Source organism: Pinus tabuliformis, chromosome 5_1, assembly GCF_031772625.1.
Source record: "Pinus tabuliformis cultivar Carrire ecotype Pingquan chromosome 5_1, CPIR1, whole genome shotgun sequence".
Classification (NCBI taxonomy): Eukaryota; Viridiplantae; Streptophyta; class Pinopsida; order Pinales; family Pinaceae; genus Pinus; species Pinus tabuliformis.
In genome coordinates this window covers 896,874,674-896,898,402 of record NC_142305.1, presented here as the reverse complement: position 1 = coordinate 896,898,402, position 23,729 = coordinate 896,874,674, and the positions used below count along the sequence as shown (strand labels likewise).

The window sequence follows — 23,729 nt, the reverse complement described above, 5'->3', positions numbered from 1 at the left end:
TTGGCTTTTTGCTTCCTTTCCTTCAAAAGTTTCTTGTATGTGGCCATTCTCTTCCAACATCTAGAAACATTATGGTTATCCAAACCACAAAAGGAACATGCAATTCTTTTCCCATACTTATATGGAAATTTACCATGCTTAACATAATCAAAAGGAATATGATTAGAACCAGATTTATACCTTTCTTTTTCACCTTTATTACCTTCATGAGGAGGTGAATTGAATGAAGAAGTAGCTCCCTTTGGAACACCATCAACCTCTTCAAGGCTTTCAGAGTTTCCACAACTCTCTGGTTCAAGTGTATGCTTATGAACACCTTCTTTCTGAAAATGATGTTTCAAGCAATTGCATTCCCCATGAATACAATCCTTACACTTTTGAGGTAGAAGACCTGAAATGAAACTCCTTCTTGGAACTGTTTCAATGGCCTTCATGGCAGCTTTGGAACTTTCTCCATAAGACTGTCCATAGCCAAGACCCAAATACTTAGGCCTTTCCTCAACCATTATTGGCTCAACAATACCTTGTGCATGTTTGCCCAAGCCTTTTCCTTCATAGCCCATCTTGGACATTAACTTGGACCCTATGCCTCTAGTATGTTTTTCAAAAGAACCAACATAATCATTCTTAGAAGAATTTGAAGACAAACAAGAATTGTTTACCTCTTCTTCAAGCTGATACTTGACTAAGGCTTCTTTGGCAACAAAGAGTTGTGTCTCCAACTCATGCATCCTTTCCAGGTTCATATTTGCAATATGAAGTTGTCTCTCCATTTCCTACAATTTGTCAAAAAGCAACAGCTTCTCTTCCTTCATGGAATTCAACTGCTCTCTATGTATGATGCTCTTCCTTCCATCCTCATACATTTCTCTCACCATGTCCATCATGATGAACAAGTCTTGTTTCATGTCTTCATCAAAGAATCTTGTGAAGAAAGAAGAATTTGAGGACTCACTTGTAGAAGTTGTCATTATCAGAATGAACAAAAGAACTTCAAACAAGATTAACAAAGAGCTTATTCAAGCAACCTTTTGCAACAAAACTCTTGTGCTTCAAGGATTGCTTTGAGGTCCTTTGGGATAAGAAGAATGCCTTCAGCCCTTCTTGCTTCTTTTCCTCTCCTGGACTTAGCTTATCAATAGCTTTCCCTGAACCTTTGCAAACTCAAACAGTAGTCAGTTTACAAACAATCAAATAATCAATCCTTGACTGTTTAAACACCTTTCAAGTTAAACAAGCAAATAGATTGCTTTGTCAATCAAGCATTCTGATCTGATACCACTTGCATCATGATACCATCTGCTTCATGATACCAACTGCTCTAGCATAACTAGTTCTGATATAACCTTCTTTGAAGGTGGGGTTAATCAACCTGATGCTCTGATATAACTGCTCTGATACCACCTTCTTTGAAGGTGGGGTTAATCAACCTGATGCTCTGATATATGGCTCTGATACCACCTGATCTAAAATGGGGCACCTAAAGGCTTCTTGTCATGCTTACAAGAACCTCTCCCACTCCAAAGCTTATATATTCCCAAGATTTATGCATATGATTGATAAATGCAGAATTAAAAGAACTTGAAATAGGTGTATGCTTGTGTTTGCCTTTAGATTATTCAAGTGCTTATGTATATTTGCTTATGTTGATATTTAAACACACATAACAGTTAATAAAGCATCAAATCAGCGAACACATAAGACAACAATATAATTAGGAGTTCACCCAAACCTCTTGGGCTACGTCTCCGTGAGCTCTAGTCAACTCGACTAGGCTCTCTAGGATTATGGTAATCTTTCTTTTACAAGTTCCACACTCAACTCCATTGGTTTACAACTGAACCTATGTGTTTAAAATACCAATTTTTTTATCCCTGGCCGTTTGGCTCTCTGGCTCTCAGCTCTGCTCATCGCAAATCGCATTGCGTATGGCCAAAAACCCAAATACACAGAAATACACAAAAATCCCGTAAATCCGAATTTCAAATTATATGAAATCGCGTCCATAAACCTATCGGGTCCATGCCTTGATTGCTAATCGCAATCGCACTGTGTCAACGGCCCTTTATATTTGGAATTCATTGATTGTCGATCGCGCTATCGGCGCATCGCATATCGCAAGTCGCAACGTGCATTGGCCCTTGTATTGGGGATTCGCCGATCGCATCGGTGTATCGCTATCGGCCCCATCGCATTTCGGCGCTATCGCATATCGGCACCATCGTTGATCGCATATCGCAATCGCTCAAGGCTTAAGGTCCAGTCCACTCCGCTGGCTTTTCTCCAATGCGATAAAGCGGAAATCGCAATCGCATGTCGCATGTGCTTCAGACCTGTTGTCTGCCCTTTATGTTATTGCAATGCGATATATATATATATATATATATATATATATATATATATATATATACAAGCCCCTGTTCCGCACCGTCGATTGGTCCGCAGCCTTAATAAGGTTTGCTTGTAAAAGCGTTTATCTCCATGATCCTCCGCTTTGCCCTTATGCTTATCCGAACTCGGATTTACATGCATTTGTGCCATTTGTGCACCTTTTAACTTTTCCGATGCGATTTTTCCATAGAAAGCCTTAAGTCCACTTTTATAAGAATTTGCCTCATTTTCTAAGGATAATGGGCAAATTTCTTTTTACAATAACTTCTTCATCCAAAGTCCGTTTTAGCCCATTCAAATTGCATTAGATTCAGAATGAAGAAATCTATGCAATGAGACTATTCCCAAGGGCATCCTTTGACTTTCATTTTTCTCTGTGAGAAAGATTTTTAGACTTAGAAGTCTATTCTAGATCCATTTTGGATCACTTAATGAGTTGAGTCACAGAGCCATCCAAATGGCTTGAGTGCGGAGCCCGAGCATTGACAACATGACCCAATTTATCTTTACCACGAGAGATATATATTTCTACCTCTTCACCCTTGTGTCTCTCATTCTCTAATTCAAGAGCTTGATCAATCTTGGGAGTCACATGTCTTTGATCCTTGCAATCCTTCTCATGAATTTGCAATTTTGTAGCAACCTCTCCTTCACCTAGAATTTCCATGCCATCTTTCACACTTAATGATGCTACCTTTGCACTTTGTTTTTTCGTCTTTGGCTTATCATTAGTATTATTTAATCTATCTTTTCTGCATCTAGCCCAAAAATCATTCCAATTCCTCATGATTGCTTTCTATTGTGTGCCCTTAACACAATTTTTGGGCCTACCTTAGTACTTAATGTCACAAAATTTCTGAAAGGTCAGGGCTGCCTGAGTGCCCTCTCCCAATGTTTGATACTCCCCCAATAATCTGAAGTATCTTTGTTCTGTTCTGGTGGCCCACAATTCCTTGTTTTCCACTCATCTAGGAATTTGGGAAGCCAAGGTCTTAGAGTCTTTTGACTGGCTATCCCAGCACTAGTCTATCCAGGTGTATTAGGCTTAATAGAAACATGGTAATTGCTACCGGCATTATTCACAAACAGGGCAAGAAGCTGAGTCATAAATTGTTGGTGTTGCTGCCATTGAGTACTCATAGTTTGCATGGTTTCTTCTAGAGGTTGCTTCTTCCTAACCTCCATTGAAGCCTCCCTGAAGATCCTAGGTCAGTGGCATCAACCCAATTGATCACAAGTTGGCAAGATGAGCTAGCTCTGATACAATTGTAATATCTTAAGGGGATTTTTGGCCTTAGGATTCTATTTTGACTAGGGTTTTTCAAATAAATCAGAAGGGACTATATAACAGCAATGCACATTATCTAACAGTAGGTATTCATCTATGTAATACACGAATAATATAATATATTTTCAATGGCAATATGATTCCTCAACGAACCACAATGAGTTAGGGTTGACTGCCCAATGAACAGTGCATGTATTCAACCAATAACCCACCAATAAAATTTTGATTGCAATGTCAATATTCAATAGACCAACATTCCAACTATAACTCCTCTAACACTATTCAATATTATTGTTACTATAATAATTAATTCATTGTCTACTGTGTTGCCACCTAACTTACTTGATATTAAGCGCTTGTGATAGCCATATTCAATCCCACATATGCAACTACAGTTGGAGAGGTTCCTTTGGCCTTGCGTGTGCTAACCTTATTGCTTCCTCACTCAATGAACCACTGGATGTTGCTCAAATCTAACAATTGTTTTAATCTTAAGAGCTCGATTTAACCTCAGTCAACTTAAGAAAGGTATTTGTTGCTGCCCTACGAGCCTCAAGGAGGCAAAACGAATGCAAACAGCTCGCTACTCCTGTGACCAAATGTCAAACCTGGGGCCCTCAGCCCTACCTGCGACCTACAGCATATGTTGCCACACAAGCTTTTGATGACCAAACACACTCTAAAGAGACCTTCATTGCTCTTAAACAGGGCTTGTTGACCAATAAAACCCACAGAGAGATCACATCTTTATTGTCAAACCAGGTAAGAGATACCTCAAGACGTAAGCTGCAACAAAAATGAGAAATAGAGATTGGCTAGGGTGGAATCTCCTACTACCGAAGCTGATCAAAGAGAAAGGATTAGCTAGGGTGGGAACATCACCACTGAAACTAATCAAGAGTCAAGACGAAGGGGTCACCCTCAGAGCCTCGGGCTCACAAAATAGAAATAATCCAATCCACGATGATGATAAAATGATTATATCTCTCTCTTATTTATAAATTCCTCATGGGGTCTTTCTTCCTTAATCTAATGTGAGGGGTTACATGTGTAGCCCCCAATTTAAGCTTTATGCCCTAGCTACCCCAATTTTTACCCAATGTTGCCCCAAAACATTGGATAATGGGTTCCCCCTTTATCAGTGACAATAGCCTATGGGTTTGGATAGGTTATTTCGTCCTTCCTTAGGCAATTAATCAATAGTGGACATTACAGTGCTTTGCTCTCCCTATTGGCATGATTTGGTTAAGGCCATCATTGAAGCCCCAAAAGGATATAAGAGCGCCAACTATGAGAAAGCTAGAACTTTGTTATTAGACAGAGAAAAAGCAAAAATTCATAGAGCTTTGACACAATTTATGTTGATTTTTCATATGTCTTCTAAACCAATGTTTTAAAACTCCGACTCGGCTGAGGGTCGACTCTGACTCCGACTCCGACTCGGTATTGACTCGGCCGGCTCGATTTCAATGACTCGGTCGTTGTAAAAAATACATTAAATATTTATTTTTTTTATAAAAAAACATAATTTTAAAGATTTTCATTCATGTTTCCAAACACACAGCATTAGCTTTGCTCAACATGTAAACCCTAGCATCTTGTTATCAATGCTCAAATACTGCTATCAACAATTCTGTTGTTTTGCCTCATCATCTCAACCTATAGAACAAACCCTACTCAAACCCTAGTTGTAGCATAATACACCTTCACTGTCATATCCTTCAATGCAAACTTCAAGACAATCTAAGTATCCAACCATTGTTGATGTATCCCTAGATGTGCAATCAGCTACCAAGTTGCTATAGTCAGAAAATTTCAACAGTCTAATTAGATACACCAAGGTGACTGTCATATAACAAGGTGACCATCATATATGGGGTTACTGTTATCACTATCAAGTCAAAGGGACAAGCCATTCATTGTTGTCATATCATTTCAAGATTACATAGAGATGACTGTCATATACTAGGTCACTGTTATATGTCTAGGGCACTGTCATATCAAGAGCACTGTCATATATCAAGGTGACTGCCATTACATTTCATTGTCAAGTCTAATCACACAATACTATCATACTTGTCATTACATATCATACAAATTACTGCCAAGATTATTGTCATATCACAAGGTTGTTGCTATATCACAAAATTTATGTTACATACAAGATTACTGCCCTATGTATCATTGTCAAGCCAAGTCATGGATGATTGACCTACTACTACTAAGTTTCAAGGACACTCAATCATGTGTCAAGGTCATTGCTATGTCAACAAGGTCAATGCCATATCAATTTGTATGATGTATCATACCTCAAAAGAGAAACATGACTGTCATACCTCAACCTTTGCATTACAGTCACTGCCCAAGCATCACTTCCATGGATCACTAACCATACATCATAACCATGCATCACTTTTATATTGCTGTCAAGCAATATTGTCATAAACATATGTCATAAATATCACTTTTATACTGTTGTCTCCAACCCAGCTGAGTAGGCTCGGACTCGGCCGAGCCGGCCGGGTTATTACTGAGCCGATCGAGTTGTTAGACAACTCGACCGGCTCGGTAATAACCCGGCCGACCGAACCGGTTCACAGGCTGAGTCAACCCGGTGAGACTCGGACCAACTCAGCCGAGTCGGTTCCGAGCGGGCCGAATCTTAAAACAGTGTTCTAAACTAATAATTACTTCTAATGATTTAATCCTTTTTCATATTTTATTTATTCATCATTAAGCAATTACACAGAAGACATCAACAGTAACATTTATGATAGTAGGATCATAAAGAGACAGCCAAACTAGAGACACCAATATTTTACCCTAGGAAAACCCACATGGGAAAAACCCAACAACCTTTTTCCTTAGAGAAATTGTTTAATTCAACAAGAGATACATCTAATCTTTTGAGTCAAAACAAGGTCAACTAATCATAAACAAAATCCAAGTCACACCTGGTCAAACTGCCCATAACTGGCCTCTAAAAACAGAGGTCAAACTGTCCAGGAAATTTGGCCTTCTACCTATTCCAGAAATTCGGCCTTCTGCAAAGATTAGGTCTGACCTAGAGCCTTAGAAATTCAATATGCTTCAAAGGTTGGCTTTGCCTTAGACTGTGTATAAACTCATTCCACTGGCTCTCTCTCAAACTCGGTCTGCCTCAAGAGACTTTGGTTTGTTGTCACAAAAAATTCTTCTTCTTCAGATGAGCTCAACCTTCCTTCTTCTCCTTCATATCCAATAAACAAAAAATCTTACTTGATCCGAGTTGGTCTCTCAAAAGGACGACGAAATAACCTTTACATAGAGATCCAATAAACCGAATTGGTGTGACTATAGGGGCAGGCCAACCTGACTTCTTGGAGGGCCGACTTTATGTTTTGGAGCCAAAATTTCAATTTTATAAATTCAAAATTCCCTCTCTTTTGAAGCTAACATGAAGAACAGGTCTTATATATTTGAAGGGTTAAAATATTTAATTATGAAAACCGACCATAGCTACAAAAAAATCAACACTCCCTCTTAGCTAGTAAGGTATTCATAATGACTTCATCAGATGTTCTCTTGTTGAAATAATTCTCTAGGAAAAGGTTGAATGAGCTAGTTATGTTGATGTATCTATCCACCACCTATGGAAAGCATCCAGCATCAGCATCATGCTCAACAAGTCGTCACCTGCCATTCACCAATTATCCAAGTCGTCCCTTGGAACTTGGTCAACACCTGTGACATATGGTGAAACCCTGGGCTATTACTAGTCCTACATGCTAACTGAATGGTAACCCTCCTGCCCGATGCTAGAGGCACTCACTCGCCCACCTAGGGAGCACTCCAGGCCTTGATGCTCTTTGGGCCATTCTCCCTAACCACATTTTGTGGCACCTGGTCAATACTTTGACCTGTCTATGTTCTGACCTAGGGAGAATGTTTGCCCCTTGATGCAACAACATCAACACCCCCTCTAACCAAGAAAAACATTCTTAACCACTCCAACTTGTCCCTGAAGTATACAAACTTCTCAAGTTTGTCCCTAAAGTGTACAAACTTCTCAAGCTTGTCCTTGAAGCGTACAAACTTCTCAAGTATGTCCCTGAAGTATACAAACTTCACCCAGGGATAGAGATTTTGTGAGAATGTCAGCAACCTGCTCGATAGTAGAAATGCATTGGAACTTCACTACTCCCTTCTATACCATGTTGAATACTTGATCTCAATGCGCTTCGACCTATCATCATGGTCGTCTCCTACACCTAATCAAACAATCTTGTGTAGTTACTGAAGCCACGCTGCTTCACAACTCGCCAAACTAGTTGCAATATACTCAACCTTTGCAGTCTTGAGTGCGACAGATGTCTGCTACTTACCTAAGCAAAATCCAAACTGAATCATCATCCCGATGTTCCTCTTCCTGTCTTCAGCACTCTCTGCCCAATCTGAATCTATATATCTCTGCAGTTGTACTCCTAAATGCACATCTAATTGTACATGCAGGTACCTCAACACATGTGCCACAACTACTTTTTGGTCACCATGACTGGGTGCTTCCTCTCACACTGAAACATATCCTATTGTGGCAATCTTGGCTACTCCCTCCTGTTTTTGCCATACTACTAGTTCTAAGAAGTAAAGTATCCAACAAAGATCCTTCATATCAAACTAAGAGGTCAACTCTCTCTCACACTGAAGCGGAGGTTGACAGCTCCCTCTATCACGGAAGAAAATCCTCCTGCCACTGTTGCTCCTATGTCATGTGAGTCCTTCTGCTCCCGTCTGAAACAAGTCATATAAGATCAACCAAGATTCATCAGATATCCATCAAACCAAGAATACCATAACCAAAGTCTGTACAAAGCCTTCTTTAGTCTACAATCATGAGACTTCTTCTCATGTACCTTAAAGCCCTGAGGTAGCTCCATGTACACTTATTCTTCATCAATTATTCCATTGAGGAAAGCAATCTCCGCACCCACCTGGTGCAATTTTCAAAGTAATAATAATAGTTCTAACAGAAGTGTACCTGACAACTGGAGTAAATGTCTTGTCATAATCTTCTCCCTCTTTTTGGGAGAATACTCGAATCTTTCTTTGTACTTCTCTATGTTGCCATCTACTGCATACTTGTAGATCTACTTGGAATTCACCATTGACCTTCTTTGGATCTCGACACAGTCTTCATTATGGCATCCTTCAAACTTGTTGGCCTGCCTACTCCCTCTAAACTAGGATCTCTTCCAGTTATTAGGCATAGTTCTAGATGTTAGTACAACTTCTCCCTCTTGAACACAAATCATACTAGGAGAATCCTCTTGTCACAAGCTTTGCTTCATTCTTCCCAATGCTTTCATCTGCTGCCAAAGCCTTGGCAGCCTTTATGATGTACCTGCAACCCTCACTAGGAGGTCATGGAAGAAATGATTATGACCCAGCAAAAAGAAACAAAGACAAGAGGCTAACTAATAATAAAGCAATAATAATCAAGGAAGAGAGATATAAAATACTTATCTTTGAGGATTGAAAGGAATTTGTCAGCTCCCTCTTGATCATTGCCTTCTTTGCAGAAATCACAGAAATCCATCTACAAACTTATCATCAACCTCGTCCTCATCATCAGCATGATGTCATTCCTTCCTTGCATGAGCTAGGTTTTTCTTCTTTCAGCGGAAACATGGATCTAGGTCTAGCTCTAGGGTTTTATTTACAAACCCTAGGGCTTTCTTATCCAAGCCTTCTAGTCTGCTAGGGTTTACAAACCCTAGATTTCCATTTTTATCTACACCTTTGTCATATGCAAGATTTCTTTCCATATCCAAATGCCCAAAACCATAAAATCCCTTATGCCTGTGATGAAATCCATCATTGTCATGAATCAATCAAGGACGTATCAAGGTTAATAGTCCATTACAACATATCTTTTCCAACATAACCTCAACTAGCAGTATATGCATGGCATCTTTCAAGGTTCACAACATCCTGCTTCTGAACACACTATGAAATGTAATGCAACATTTCCAAAGGAAACATAGGTCCTCAAAACTTCAATCCAATATATCTCACTTCAGGTTGCCAAATATTCTTGGCATAGGTATAGGAATTTTGCATAGTTCATCCCTTACATTAGTGACATGCTTGACTAGCTTCCTTGCAACATCTTCCTGAATAACAGTATGCAACATCCATACTTGACAATTTGTCCTATTGGCTCAGTCAGTCTTATGACAATACTGCTTGCTCATGTTCATTCCTTCTTAACTTCCTCCTGTGAATGAATGCCCAAAATTTGACTTTAAGTTCTGGCCAAACAATGATCAAGTCTTTGTTCAGCAATATAAGGTTCTTGGCCTGCTCAAACAAATGGAGTTTCGGCCTATCAACAGCAAGAGATCATGTCTAGAAAAAGTAATAATTCTCAGCCTTTCAAACAATGATAATCACACCCATAATTGCTCTTGCTCTCGGCCTTCCAATCAAGGAGAAATCTTGTCCATAAATGCCACGAGTCTCAGTTCAGAAATGCAAGGAATTTCGCCTAGAATTTCACTCTATCAAACAAGGATTATCTAAACAATATTGGTCTGCCAGATAGAAGAAATCATGCCTAGGAGTAAGGTGTACTTAGCCTGATCTTGGAGAAAGAATTTGACCTCCAATTAGCATTCTTGATCTTCTTGCAGACTGCTTCAAATGATGTCTTCAGGCCTTCTCTTGATTACAACAATAGTAGGAACATTTGAATGATCTTCAAAGAATCATCATTTGCACCTTCTGTCCATAATTTTCTAAGGCATTACTGATTTGAATTGTCAAGAGTTTGAGTTCCCTTGATCTGCAACCTAATATACCCAATCCTTGAGGGCTTTCGGCCTTGATCAATCTTCCTAAGGACAATCTGAAGTCTCTCAGCCTCCTGCACCCAGCTTCTGAGGCCTTTACGTCCTACCTAAGATTCAAACTAAGGCCTTTCAGCCTTCTGATAATTTCATCCCTCTGAGGCTCGGGCTGAGCCTTTACCTCAGATATTTTCAGCCTTGTTTAATCTTAAGGTCTCTCAGCTTCCTATCTATGACATTCAGCCCTTCTTCAAGGAGAGATAAAGGCTTGGATTTGCTTTGAACAGCAGACAGGTAGCTTGATTACTTCTAGGGCAAACTTCCTTACTTGACTGAGGATTCCTTAGTTTTCTTCAAGACTTGGTAAGGTTGCTCTTTCACCCATGCTCTGATACCATGTTGATTTTCATAGGTCTCATAAACTGATAATTACTTCTACTAATTTAATCCTTTTCATATTTTTTTATTCATCATTAAGCAATTACACAGTAGACATCAACAATAACATTTATGACAGTAGGATCATAAAGAGAGCAAAACAAGAGACACCAATATTTTACCCTGGGAAAACCCACATGGGGGAAAAACCCAGCAACCTTTTCCTTAGAGAAATTGTTCAGTTCAACAGGAGATACAAACAATCTTTTCAGTCAAAACAAAGTCCAGGTCACACCTGGTCAAACTGACAATAACTGGCCTTAGATAACAGAGGTCAAACTGTCCAGGAGATTTGGCCTTTTGCCTGTCACAGAAATTCGGCCTTCTACAGAGATTAGGCCTGACTTAGAGCCTCAGAAATTCGGTCTGCTTCAAAGACTGGTTTGGCCTCAGACTGTGCATAAACTTGTTCAACTGGCTCTCTCTCAAACTAGGTCTGCCTCAGGAGACTTTGGTTTGCTGTCACAGAAACTTCTTCTTCTTCTTCAGATGAGCTTGGCCTTCCTTCTTCTCCTTCGTACGCAGTACGCAATAAACAGAAGATATTACTTGATCCGAGTTGGTCTGTCAAAAGGAGGACGAAATGACCTTTATATAGAGATAAAAAAAACAGAATTGGTGTGACTATAGGGGCACCTGACCTGACTTCTTGGAGGGTCGATTTTATGTTTTGGAGCCAAAATTTCAATTTTATAAATTCAAAATTCCCTCTCTTTTGACGCTGACATGAAGAACATGTCTTATATATTTGAAGGGCTAAAATATTTAATTATGACGACCAACCACAGCTACAAAAATCAACAGTTTACAGATGAGTGGGTGGATTGTGGAGTATCCATTATATCAGATGGTTGGACAAATGTTAGAAACCAACATTTGATAAATGTTCTTGGTGTTTCTGCTAACGGTGCAGTGTTGCTTGCAAGTCATGACTCTTCCTCCATCACTACGTCTTCTCAAAACATCACAAATCTCCTATTGAAAACAATTAATGATGTTGGTCCTAATAATGTGGTTCAAGTAATCATCGATAATGCAGCAAATTGTAAGGGAGCAAGAAAAATCATTGAGCGGTGTCAACCACACATCTTTCGGTCGAGGTCCTTGGTGCACACATTGAACCTTTTGATGCATGATATTGTGAAGCATAAAGAATGTGGATGGATTAATCAGTTGTACAACAAAGGGAAGCAACTCATTCAATTTGTCACAGGGCATACAAGGGTTAATTACTTTTATGGCACTTACTCCAAGTTGCAGCTACTTAAGATTGCAAAAACTAGATTTGCAAGCTATTACCTCACTTTTAGGCACCTATTGAAGGTGAGACAAGCTTTAAGTGCTATGGTGACATGTAATTCTTGGGATGACATGAGCACTGATAGAGATGGTGTTAATGTAGTGAAGGACACTGTTCTTGACAGCCACTTTTGGTCACAGATTAAATAAGTTTTGCAATTCACCAAGCCAATTTATCACATGATTAAATCTACAGATTCAGATCAGCCAATAATTGGGGAGGCGTACAGGCAGATGGATGGCATGTTGGGGCAGATTAAAGACATTGTTGAGCCTAAAGATATCAACTTGTATAATTATATTTGTTCAAAGGTGGAAAAACGATAAGAAATGCTAAACATCCCACTGCATGCCTTAGCATAGGGTTCTTACACCTAAATACTCTCATGTATCATCACTTTCATCACCAACACCTAGTGGGGGGACCAAAAGAAAACGACACCAAGATCTAGAGGTTCAGGTTGATTATATAAAAGCATTGGATAAATTAGTCCCTGAGGAGGCAGAATGTGATCCCATACAGAGACAGTTGAGCAACTACATCCTTGGCACTGGTGCCTTTGGGACCAATCATGTAGTTACAGATCAAGGCAATTTGTCTTCTCTTTGAGTGGTGTAACATGCATGGCAATGCTGCTCCAATTCTACTTGGCAATATGGGTGCTCTCATAGGTGGTGAACACTTCTTCTACTGAGAGGTGTTGGAGCACTTATAGTTTCATCCACGGTGTCAAAGGAAACAAGTTGTATTAAATCAAGCAAAGAGCTTGGTTTATGTTCATTACAACTTGAGATTGTTGTCCCACTACTATGAGGAGGCAACGACAAATAAAGACTTAAAGGTTTGGGATAAAAATCCAAAGAAGGATAATTGGGACGACAAGGTGTTTTATTTAGAGCAATTAGAGGATGCTCTTATTCAAGACGATGATGATCACATTGAGATGTCAACCCCATCCAGTGCCATTGTTCCCTCAACATCAGTAGCAGGGGCTTCATCTTTAGTTCCATGGCCACAATCTACTTCACTGCCACCACATGGAGGCCCACACAGCAGTCGTGGTGGTGTACCAAGGAGCAGAGATTAGTAAATAGATTCACAGTGTGCAGATGGTGGTGGCCTATTTTGTAAGCATTACTACTTGGCCATGTTGACAGTTGCTTGATAAGTTATTTGAATGTTTTAACATTTAATGGTCTGCTTTTTATTATATGCTTGAAATTTTGATACTTTTTACCTTTTACTATCTGTGATATGCTTTAAAAATTGATGTTTGTTGGTAATTGCTAGAATCTAGATGGTGATTCTCGAATAATTAATCATTAATGTACTATGGATGTCATTTCTATCTTGATTTATGTACAAATATGCATGTTTTCGTATTTTCTGCAACTAATTTGGCATTCTGGATGGTTTTTAATATAAATGCAAAATAATATATAAATATATATATATATATACACACACACTTCGCTTCCGAAGATTTTTGGAAAATGGCACTTTTGACCCACTTCATGCAACACTGCCTAAAACAGAAATAGAAATAGAGAAATCAGTCAGAAGGGATACATTCTGTAGCATTGTTAAATCAGCCACTAAAAAGTTGGCCATAGATACTTTGTTGACACTGCCAACTATGGGAATCTATCTCCATGCTCAACTGCCCTGAAGAAGAATGCCTACATCCAGGTTATTCTTGATACAGATGCCAATTTTAGTTCCAATCAGGAATACCATAGCAAGGCAGCAAACTGCAACTTGTTCTTTACACATGTCTGGGCAAAATTCAGTTTGCTAACATAATAATATCAAACAGGGAAAGCAGGTCCTTAGGTCATTCTCAAAAAAACTGATTTTCATGGATATGAAGATCAAGAAGAGCACTACCTTTCCTCTACAAAATAACAGAAAGACAAAAGTGGTAGGGAAGATAGAGCAACTGCCCTAAAGATACAATCATCAACACTTAAAGACATGGAATGAACAGCTAAAATATATCATAGAAACCAGACTCTATAACTCTGTGAGTACTACCAAGTTGACTCAATACTCTGAGCTCGCAAGCCAAGTCAAAACTACTAGTCAAACTCAGTCAGACTTGATTTTGGTCAATAAGTTCACTTTGTTTTCTTGAGATTACCTTCCCTGTTTTTTATTTATGTTTCATCATTCATGGTTTTTTAGAAGCCAATATATAGTCATGTTTATGTCTAGTTTTCCTGAGTCGTTGATTCTACATGCAACTCCAAGTTGTGTGACTTCACCATACATGGAGCACAGTAACAACAGAATCATCCACAAATCTCTTGTGAATGCACTGGGCATCTTTAGGGTTCCAACCTCAAGCACCATTGGACATGGTCGTATAGAACACTCAGCCCAAGCGTTCAGAGGAAGAAGTTGCACTACAAAGAAACTTGTCAGACATATTAGTGATATCCATCTAAAGGTGCAAGAAACTCTTAAGGAAAACTGTAAACGTAGAGAGACAAAATGTAACAAGCATCCAATCAATCATCAACCAACCATCACTTTGAAGTTGAAGATAACATATCACAACAGCAAGCTAAAGAGAGATTTAAAGGACAAAAACAGTAGTACATTTCATATTGTTGGTGATAAAATTCTGTATATCTGCAGCTTTCTATATTTACTTTACTCTCCAGTAGTAGCAAGATCTCTTGCTAAAATACTCAAGTATGAGCCCCGAGATTTGGATATTGTATATATAATTAGAACAGAAAATGACCATAATATGAAGCATATACCAGGAGAACAGAATATAACAAGCAAAGTATGCTAGCAGTAGATAACAGAGTACACAGCTGTCTAGTGTAATAATTGTACATGAAATATGAACAAATTTCAAATTCACTTATATAATGTCTAGACTCTAAAAACGTCCTTGCCTTTCAGCATATCCCCATACGAGCTATGCATAACCAGACCCAAGATGATCCAATATGAATACATGATAACTGCTTTATAGGAATATGCAGCCCCCAAGTCCCGTAACCAACCATTATGCTGGTTCAAATGCTTGCATGTCAGATCTCATATATGGAAGGGTGTCAACACATGATCGTTGAGCTATATTTAACTAACCAGATCCAAAAGTAAAAAAATTAAGGTTTGGTTTATAATCACAAATCCCTAGAAACGCTACATAAGATGCCATAGGCCACAAATTAATAACAAGTCTCTGGGAACTTAGACATGATACCTAATTCGTAAATACACAAATTAATTCTTGGGAAAGAAAGCATAACTAGAGGACGAGATCAGAAAATATTATTGACTCCACATAATGGACTTGTATGCCAGAGTGAAAGACACAATTTAAGTCCCGCTTTGGACAAATTAAACAAAGATGCTGGAACAAATATAGTGTACTGCGATTTGCCCCGCTTGAATACATAAATTTCAACGAGATGAGGCAGGATGTTAGTTCTGGGAAAATTTGAAGGGGTAGACTAAATAGTGAATACCCTTAGATCCGGAAGTCTGATCCTTGTGGTGCAGCCTGTTGGGACATGTTTATTGAAGCACTTCCAATAAAAGAAGAAGATGAGAGTGCAGATGAATCAATTCATACTTCTTGGGTTAGGTAATTCATACTTCAATTGACAATTTGAACCTGGTTGGGCAATACTTGGAATTTCCATGGTTGATCATTTAGAAGAATACTATTAGTCAGTTCATCATAGGGGATGAACATAGTTTGTTTGCCTGGTCTCTTGTCAGCTTATTTTCTTTGATAGTTGCCACGAATGCTGTATGAAAATATGAAATTCTAGAGTCATAGGGATAATGCTTCAAAAGAAAAGATGAATGAATGAATTTACTTAAATTGGGTTGAAGAGAATTTAGAAGAGAACCTTGCTTTTCGAGGAGTTTGAGGATGACCTGATTGGATGCGACATTGAGATAGTCTCCCCGGAACTGGCGGTTCATCGAAGTCTTGCGGCGCGCCTTAATGCCCATGAAAGGCTCCTGTGTGTCTCTACTTATGCGAGAACTCGATTGTGGCAACACCACCCTCTGCTCCTCACTACCATCCTCATCTAATTCCGGCCCTCCTACTCCTCGAGAGGAGGGATCTTCGTTCTCTTTATCTTTATCCCTGAGGGAAGGGAGAGGTTGAATCGATGCCCTTCTCCCAAATTTCCTTTCCGTGCTTCTTCCCAGCATCCTTCACTGATTGATCCTCAATTAAACAAGCTTTCGCCCAAATGAAATTGAAACTGAAGAAGCAATTGATGGACAAGCATATGCTGCACTTCGATTAAATTCCAAAGGCAATGTTGTCTCCAGTTTGTTGTGGCATCAATTTGAGTCTAAGGCAACACCCCGCCTTCTCCTTCCTTCTGGTTCACCTTCTCCTTCCTTCTGGTTCGTCGCCCCTCCACTGAGCCACGTCAAAATGAGGTTGGCTTTTGCTCTGGCACAGCGATTTTGCTTTGGCACAGCGATGATTTATGTGCACCAACATGGTGGGGTCACACACAACCGATGCCCAAATTGCAGCGTGCCATTGTGATGCACGAGGTCCACGCAGGTATAGAAACATTGAAGTGTCCATGCGATATCTCGCGTCATTTTTTAACCTATTAACTTCACAAAATCCTCCCATGATGACAAGAGTAATGAGTGGCATTTTGCACTCTAACGAAATCTCCTTCAAAACCATATATATGTATGGTGCAATGTCTTTTTGGGGGTGGAACAACAAAGATATCTAATATGTGAACTCTAACATTATAGGAGAATGAATGAAACTATTTTAACTTCCACTAGGTTAAAAATAGCTTTAACATAGATAAATAAAAAGAAAAATGACTAATTGAATGTCAAGGAAGGTTTTCTAATTAATGAAAATGAGCAAAATATGTAAGGAGTTGGTAAGGGGTTTCATGTTTATGGTGGAAGGTACTTTGTTTCAAAATTTCAATAATTGGTATAGATGAGTCATCTTTATTTCCACTTTTTAGACATGTCCCTGGATCCATATGTGGAGGTTTGCACAAATTAAAGTGTATTTTGGCAAATAAAGCACTTGTTACACTAAAAATGCCTAAATAGGCATGCATTCCTTCTATCCCATTGGTAAAAGAGGATTTTAATTATAATAATATGTCATGTCACACTGCACCGAATGGCCTAAGGAAGTATATTCTCTCATAGGGTGCCTTTTCGATAAATGAGGGAGAGAAGAGTTGCAGAATTTCTATACCCAATCATATTCTATTTCAGTAAAGTCGCATAACTCGAAGAGATGTTTTACAATTCATTTTTTTCTATATAATATGCACTTGATCTAAGGCGCTCCTAGATACTAGAGATTATGTCCTAAAGCTAGGCCACCTAGGGTCAATGATGAAGAGAAGAAAGCCTTCTCATCACCAAAATGGGCTTCTGAATCGATTGAAGCCTATGTTACCAACTTTCTATTTCAAATTGAGCCTCTACAACTTATTCAATCTTACATTTAGTGCAAGTTTTATGCTCAAACATATGCGACCATTTGTTGGCTTGTACTTTTTAAGTCCTTGTTATGATTACAACTCTTGTCGCTCCACTAGGTCATTGAAACCTTGAAGGATAAAGTTCTTTATTTATTCCAAATTAACATTATAGGGTTGGTTAGATGGAACTCAACCTTTAAATTTGGCCAGCTTTTCTAGTCCTCGCCCTAAATGTTAAGAGGTTTGTGACACTTTTTATGCCACCTTTTTTCAACAAAAAAAAAAAAACAAAACAAAAACAAAACAAAAAAACAAAAACAAAAACAAAAAAAAAAAAACAAAAAAACAAAACAAAACAAAAAAACAAAAAAACAAAAAACAAAAACAAAAACAAAAACAAAAACAAAAACAAAATATCCTTGATTAAAATTTAAAGAGGAGTTTACATACATTTGTGAAAAAGATAGGGACAACAACAGCATACATCTCAGGAATTACAAGTGTATATCTACAAAGAACCAAACAAGACCAAAATTAAAACAGAAATGTAGCTACAATACATTGAAAAAACAAAAAGGACCCGAGCCCACCCAAAGAGGGGCATCAGAGGAAAGCCAAAAGAAAACATCTTGGGCTCATGACAAAAAGAGACCAGAAAAAGAGGCAAAAACCATCTTGTTCTAGGTTGTGAAGGAGCCTGACTCGCAAACCGATCTGTCAAGCAGGAATTCAAAAAATATCAGTCCACGGAGAAGAGGAACCCCATGCTTAGAAAGGGTGTATGCCTCCATATTTTTCTCACGATCCACATGATGAAAAGAGATGTTGAGGAAGGATGGAAGAATAGACATTATATTGGTCATCCAATGGTGAAGGAGAGGGACCTCGAGAGAGTTCATCCCCTGCACCCATTCGATGATTTTTTTGGATCCATGACGATCTAGATCTTATCAATAGCAAGCCATACCGCACACTAGAGCACCCGCCACAGAGCCACAACCTCAGTGTGGCAATTGGTCCCACAACCTTTGTGCCAGTAGAAACGATATGCACAAGCAAGGCAGAGCTTGATAAAAGCTCCACATCAACATAGACCCCTTGTCGACGCCCCATCAAAGAATCTAATAGGGTAGGAGTCCCCCAAATCCTTGAAAGAGATAACGTGCAGGGGAGGTCTAGGGACCCAAAGGCCAATCTCAAGGAAGTGGCTAACTATTTTGAGACCAGTAGACATAATATCTATAGGCTTAGTTTCAAAACCAGAGGCATTTATGGAACACCATATCACCCATAAAACATAAAGAAGGATCACTCTGTGAGATCTCTACCTTGTGGACTAGTACAGGAGGCACAAAATAATGGTGGACCAATCCCTTTCGACATTAAGCTTCAGCATATCAAAGACTACTTCCCAAATGGCATTGGTGAATGGGCAAGCCAAGAACAAGTGCACACAATCTTCAAAGCCTAAACCACACAGATGACATCTACCTAGACCTTGGTAACCCCTTTTCATCAGATTCTCCCGAGTGAGGAAGTGATTGTAAAGGGTCAACCAAGTAAAACATTTGAGTTTTAAAGGAGCATCCAACTTCCACATGGGTGCGGTCCAATAAGAAAAAGGGCTTAGTTGGGAAATTCCATAAATATAAGAGTAGAATTTTTTAACAGAGATGTTTCCATCGGCAGCACGTCCTCCCCAAGCGAGGAAGTTTGGTCTGTGAGATAGAGCAATCCCTGCTTTGCACGGCTTGTGACAATAATGTTCCCATTCAAAATCGAATTTTGTTGAAAGATCGATCTCCCACAAGTGTGGCCAAGAAGAAGAGGAGTGTGGAAATGGGACCCGATCACGCAAATTAGCTAAATTGTGGACACCCAGTTGATGTAATGAAAGGATGATTTGAGGCAAGAGAATGTGATCTCCATTCAGGCCCTTAATCGCATCCAATCGATTGAGAATGTTTTCACCATTGCCTACTTGCCAATGCAAGTTTCCACAAAGTCAATGCTTGGTCGACATCAGACTATGTCAGATGTAAGATTATCTTCCCATTCCTCCAATCGAAAGTGTTGTAGATACTTCCCATATATAATCTCATGCTAGATGCCATGATCGTTACAATCCCTCCATAAATTTCTAGAAAGAAGTTCCAAATTAAAGCATTTGGTGTCCCTCATTCCCCAGTCACCCAACTCAGTAGGTTTAGTAAGAGAATCAAGCCTAATTATATGATATTTCTTAGTGATTCCAACTCCGGACCATAGAAACTTTGCAATGATGGCATCGATTTTTCGGGCGATCGTTGAAGGAAGAAGGAATAAATGCATCCAAAAAACTTAAATCCCTTAACGGATCGATTTAATCATAATCAATATGCCCCCTAGAGTGAGCCATATGTGGTCCCAAAGGGAAAGTTTTTTTCTCAAATTTATTGATCATCCAACTCTAGACCGAGATTCCATAATTTCATGGCTTTATAAAACAACCCAAGTATTTAAATCCAACAGATAGAGAATTGGATTTGACCCTAAAAAGGACACAATTTGCTAAATTGTCTTTAAGTCCTTCTCATCCGATATGATTTATAATTTGTCTTTATTGAGAATAAGGCCAGAGGCCCTACCAAATTTAATGAGAACCTGATAGAAATCCTCCCATTATGAAATCTTGGTTGCTCCAAAACAAAGGACGTTCTCCATAAACAGGAGGTGGGTGGTGGAGGTATTATTAGAGACCCTACAACCTGAGATAGATCTAGATTCTTTCATTGCTCTTATACCTTGGCTAAGAGCATCCATAACCAAAATAAAGAGAAGTGAGGAAAGGGCACTTCCTTGCCTTAGCCCCCTGGAGATCTTGAAAAAATCTGTTTGTACACCATTGATTAAGACTGTCAAGGATGTCGAGGTAACACAAGTCATTATCCATTTGAAATGTCTATGAGGAAAACCAATTTTGTGGAGGATCATACGAAGAAAATCACATTCAACTCAATCGTAAGCCCTCATAAGGTATATTTTCATGAGACAAGCATTTAGGTTGTAGGATTTAATAGAGTGAATTCTTTCTCGCGCAAACATTACAACATCCTGAATTCTTCTTTCAGGAAGGAAACCGAACTGCTCCAAATTGATATGTGGAGAAAGGATCTTTTTAACTCTATTAGTTATTAGCTTAGATATCAATTTATAAACAGAGTTACAAAGAGATATAGGTCTAAAACCAGAAAAGCGAAAAGAATGTGTTTTTTTAGGAATGAGAGTAAGGAAAGTGGCATTGATGGCACTTAATATGAGGTCAGTACATTGCGATTCTTCCACCATTTGAAGTAGCTTAGAGCCCATAATGTCGAAGAAGGAGAGGAATAACTCAATGGGCCATCCATCCAAGCTCGAACTCTTATATTTCGCCATCTCTTTCAAAGTGTGTAAGAGTTCCTCTTCTGAGATTGGACAATCCATGAGGCTGATATCTTCATCGTTGACCACATGAAGAAATAAAATTTTCAGCTCCATTTTGTCTAATATGTTATCCTCCTCCGACTCTTTGAATTTTTGTTTAAAGTATCTTAAGGCCTCGTTCTTAATATCCTTGAATGAGTTAAGTAACCTGCCCTCATCATTTCGAATGCACCAAATGGAATTTGTAGCCTTTCTTTTGGAAGCAACTTTGTGAAAAAATATGGTGCTTTTATCATCTCGTTTAATCCATGCCAACTTGCTCTTTAGGCGCCACTCCTCTTCTTGGGATTTTAGGATTTTATTCTTCCTTTGCACTAGATCCATCACGATTTTCTTGAATTTTTCCAAGAAATATCATATTTTGAAGGATCCATATGAGAAGTGATTTCAATTTCGATCTCGCAAAGGTCCTTGATTTGTTCTTCCTTATGCTTATTTATCCATAACCGAACCTTCTGCTTAAGTCGCTTGAGACAGATATTTTCCATCTGCGAAATGTTAGCTAGTAGAATTAACTGACTCCAAGAATTATGTACCAACTCAATGAACTCTGGCTCATTAATCCACAAGTGATTGAATTTGAAAGGCAGTAAAATTTAGTCCTCTGCCCCACTCCATTGTAGCGAAATAACATCATGGTCAAAGGCTTTTAGGAAGAAAGTTGTGGACTCAAGATTCTCCATTCTCAAAAGTAGAGAAGAGTGGACAAAGAACCGATCAAGTCTTTTAGTGATTGCTTCGTTTCTAGTGAGCCCATTTCTCCAAGTTGGGAAAAAGAATTAGGGATTATGTCCATGAGCAGCGTACGGTTGAAGAGATCCTTAAAATAGTCATCAAGTGGATCCATCATGACCTTATGTCCCTAGTATTCTATGGTTTCCATAATGGAATTCAAATCCCTAGCTACAATAAGATGTTGAATGTCCAGAATGCGACAACCATCAATTTTATCCCAAAAGGATTTCCTATTGTTGTAGGGAGAATAAATGTTCAAAATCCAAATACACTAACATGTCCATTTGCAATGACTTGATAAAATGATGCTAGTACATGTCTTGTATGCTTTGAATGAGCACCTTTTAGGGTTCCACATGGTTGCGAGCCCACTAGATATGCAAAAGGAACTAGTAGCACATGCAATCCAAAAAGGGTGCATTTTCAACAGTAATTCACAAGCCCTTTCCTTTACTATTGTAGTTTCCTGCAAAAGAACAAGAGTCGGGTCCTTTAATTTTAGAGATTTGATTGTTTGGGGAGATCCCAACCCCCTAATATTGAAATACATTATCTTCATTATGAGGTAGAAGGGTCGAGAAACTCTTCTTTAAGGTCCCAAAATTATGTGCCTTCCTAAAATGCATTATCTTCAGTGGATGGCCTGGGGTCAAAAGGAGGGAATAATGACTCCTCTAAAGTCTCAAAGAAACGACCGTTCAACTCATATTCAACTCCACCACAAAGTGAGATTTTTTTATACTTTCCTTCCTTGTTTTTCTTCTAGGAGGGCCATTTTTCTTTTGTTCCTAGGCAGCCTTTGGGTCCCTTTCTTAAAAAAAAAACATTTGTAAACATAGGTTCAAGCCCCATTGAAGAAATGCCAATGAGGTTCTCTAAATCAACATCCTTAGACAGTGGGGAGAGATCCACATTCAATTTGGGTCTATGTCATATGGGAGATAATAAGGAGGGTTTCAGACGACTTTGAATAGAACTTGATTGATGTTTAGTTTGGGTCTAGGGTGATATTTTGTTTTGATAGGAATTGAGAGCCTCAATATTCATATTAGATCCTATGTTATATGGGGCTTTGTTGTACTGTTTTGAAGTCGGATTGTGATGGATCTGAATAGTCGAGGATCTATTTGATTCAAGCCCCTATGAAGTTGTGATGTTTCCTCTACTCCCCTCCAATTTTTCATGCCCCAGAGGATATTTATTGTCTCATGTAGACTGCTAGTCTCTTTCAATATGTCCTCCTTTAAACCGAAGAGGGCACCCTGCAATTAGATGTCTAATTTTGTGACGACCAATACATCTAAATGGAATACCCCAAAAATCCACTTGTTGTCTGATAGAAAATTTCCCCTAGTAAATTTTGATTACCTCTGGAAGCCCACGTAAAAGTTCCACTTCAATGATGAACCACATTGTCCTTTTATCCAAAAGATCGGCACATCTCTCCTCCACATAATAAAATTTTCCGATCCAGTTTGCGATCTCCATGATTGTTTTCTTTGACCATAGTTCCAGGGGATTCTAGGAAGTTTGGCCCAAAGTATTTTCCTCTTTAGGTACTCCATTATGGGATCAAATCCAATATTCCATTTTTGTAATACTAGTAAGCCACGTCCTTTCACCCATGGTAGATTTGACATCTTAATGGCATCTTCTTCCTTTAAGAAATGGAATCAAAACCAGCCATTCAACAACACTCTTACTTTAAGCCTATAGCCAAGTAGAGAGGACCAATTCTTCTGAATCAATTCCTTCATCTGCACCATGTTCAGGGACACGTACTCCCATCACCCCACCAAAACTCTCTTCTTCAGTATTAT

The 23,729-nt window shown here is 38.9% G+C and overlaps 1 protein-coding gene across 1 annotated transcript in view; it reads right to left on the bottom strand.

Annotated features, from left to right (window-relative positions):
- LOC149167701 (myosin heavy chain-like protein) overlaps positions 1 to 16,798 on the bottom strand; it is a 90,390-nt gene extending 73,592 nt beyond the window's left edge. The window contains exon 1 of the mRNA XM_089433099.1: positions 16,123 to 16,798. Coding sequence (XP_089289225.1) covers positions 16,123 to 16,435 — 313 coding nt within the window. The 5' untranslated portion in view covers positions 16,436 to 16,798. The remainder of the gene's footprint in view (positions 1 to 16,122) is intronic.
- Between the last annotated feature and the right edge of the window lie 6,931 nt (positions 16,799 to 23,729).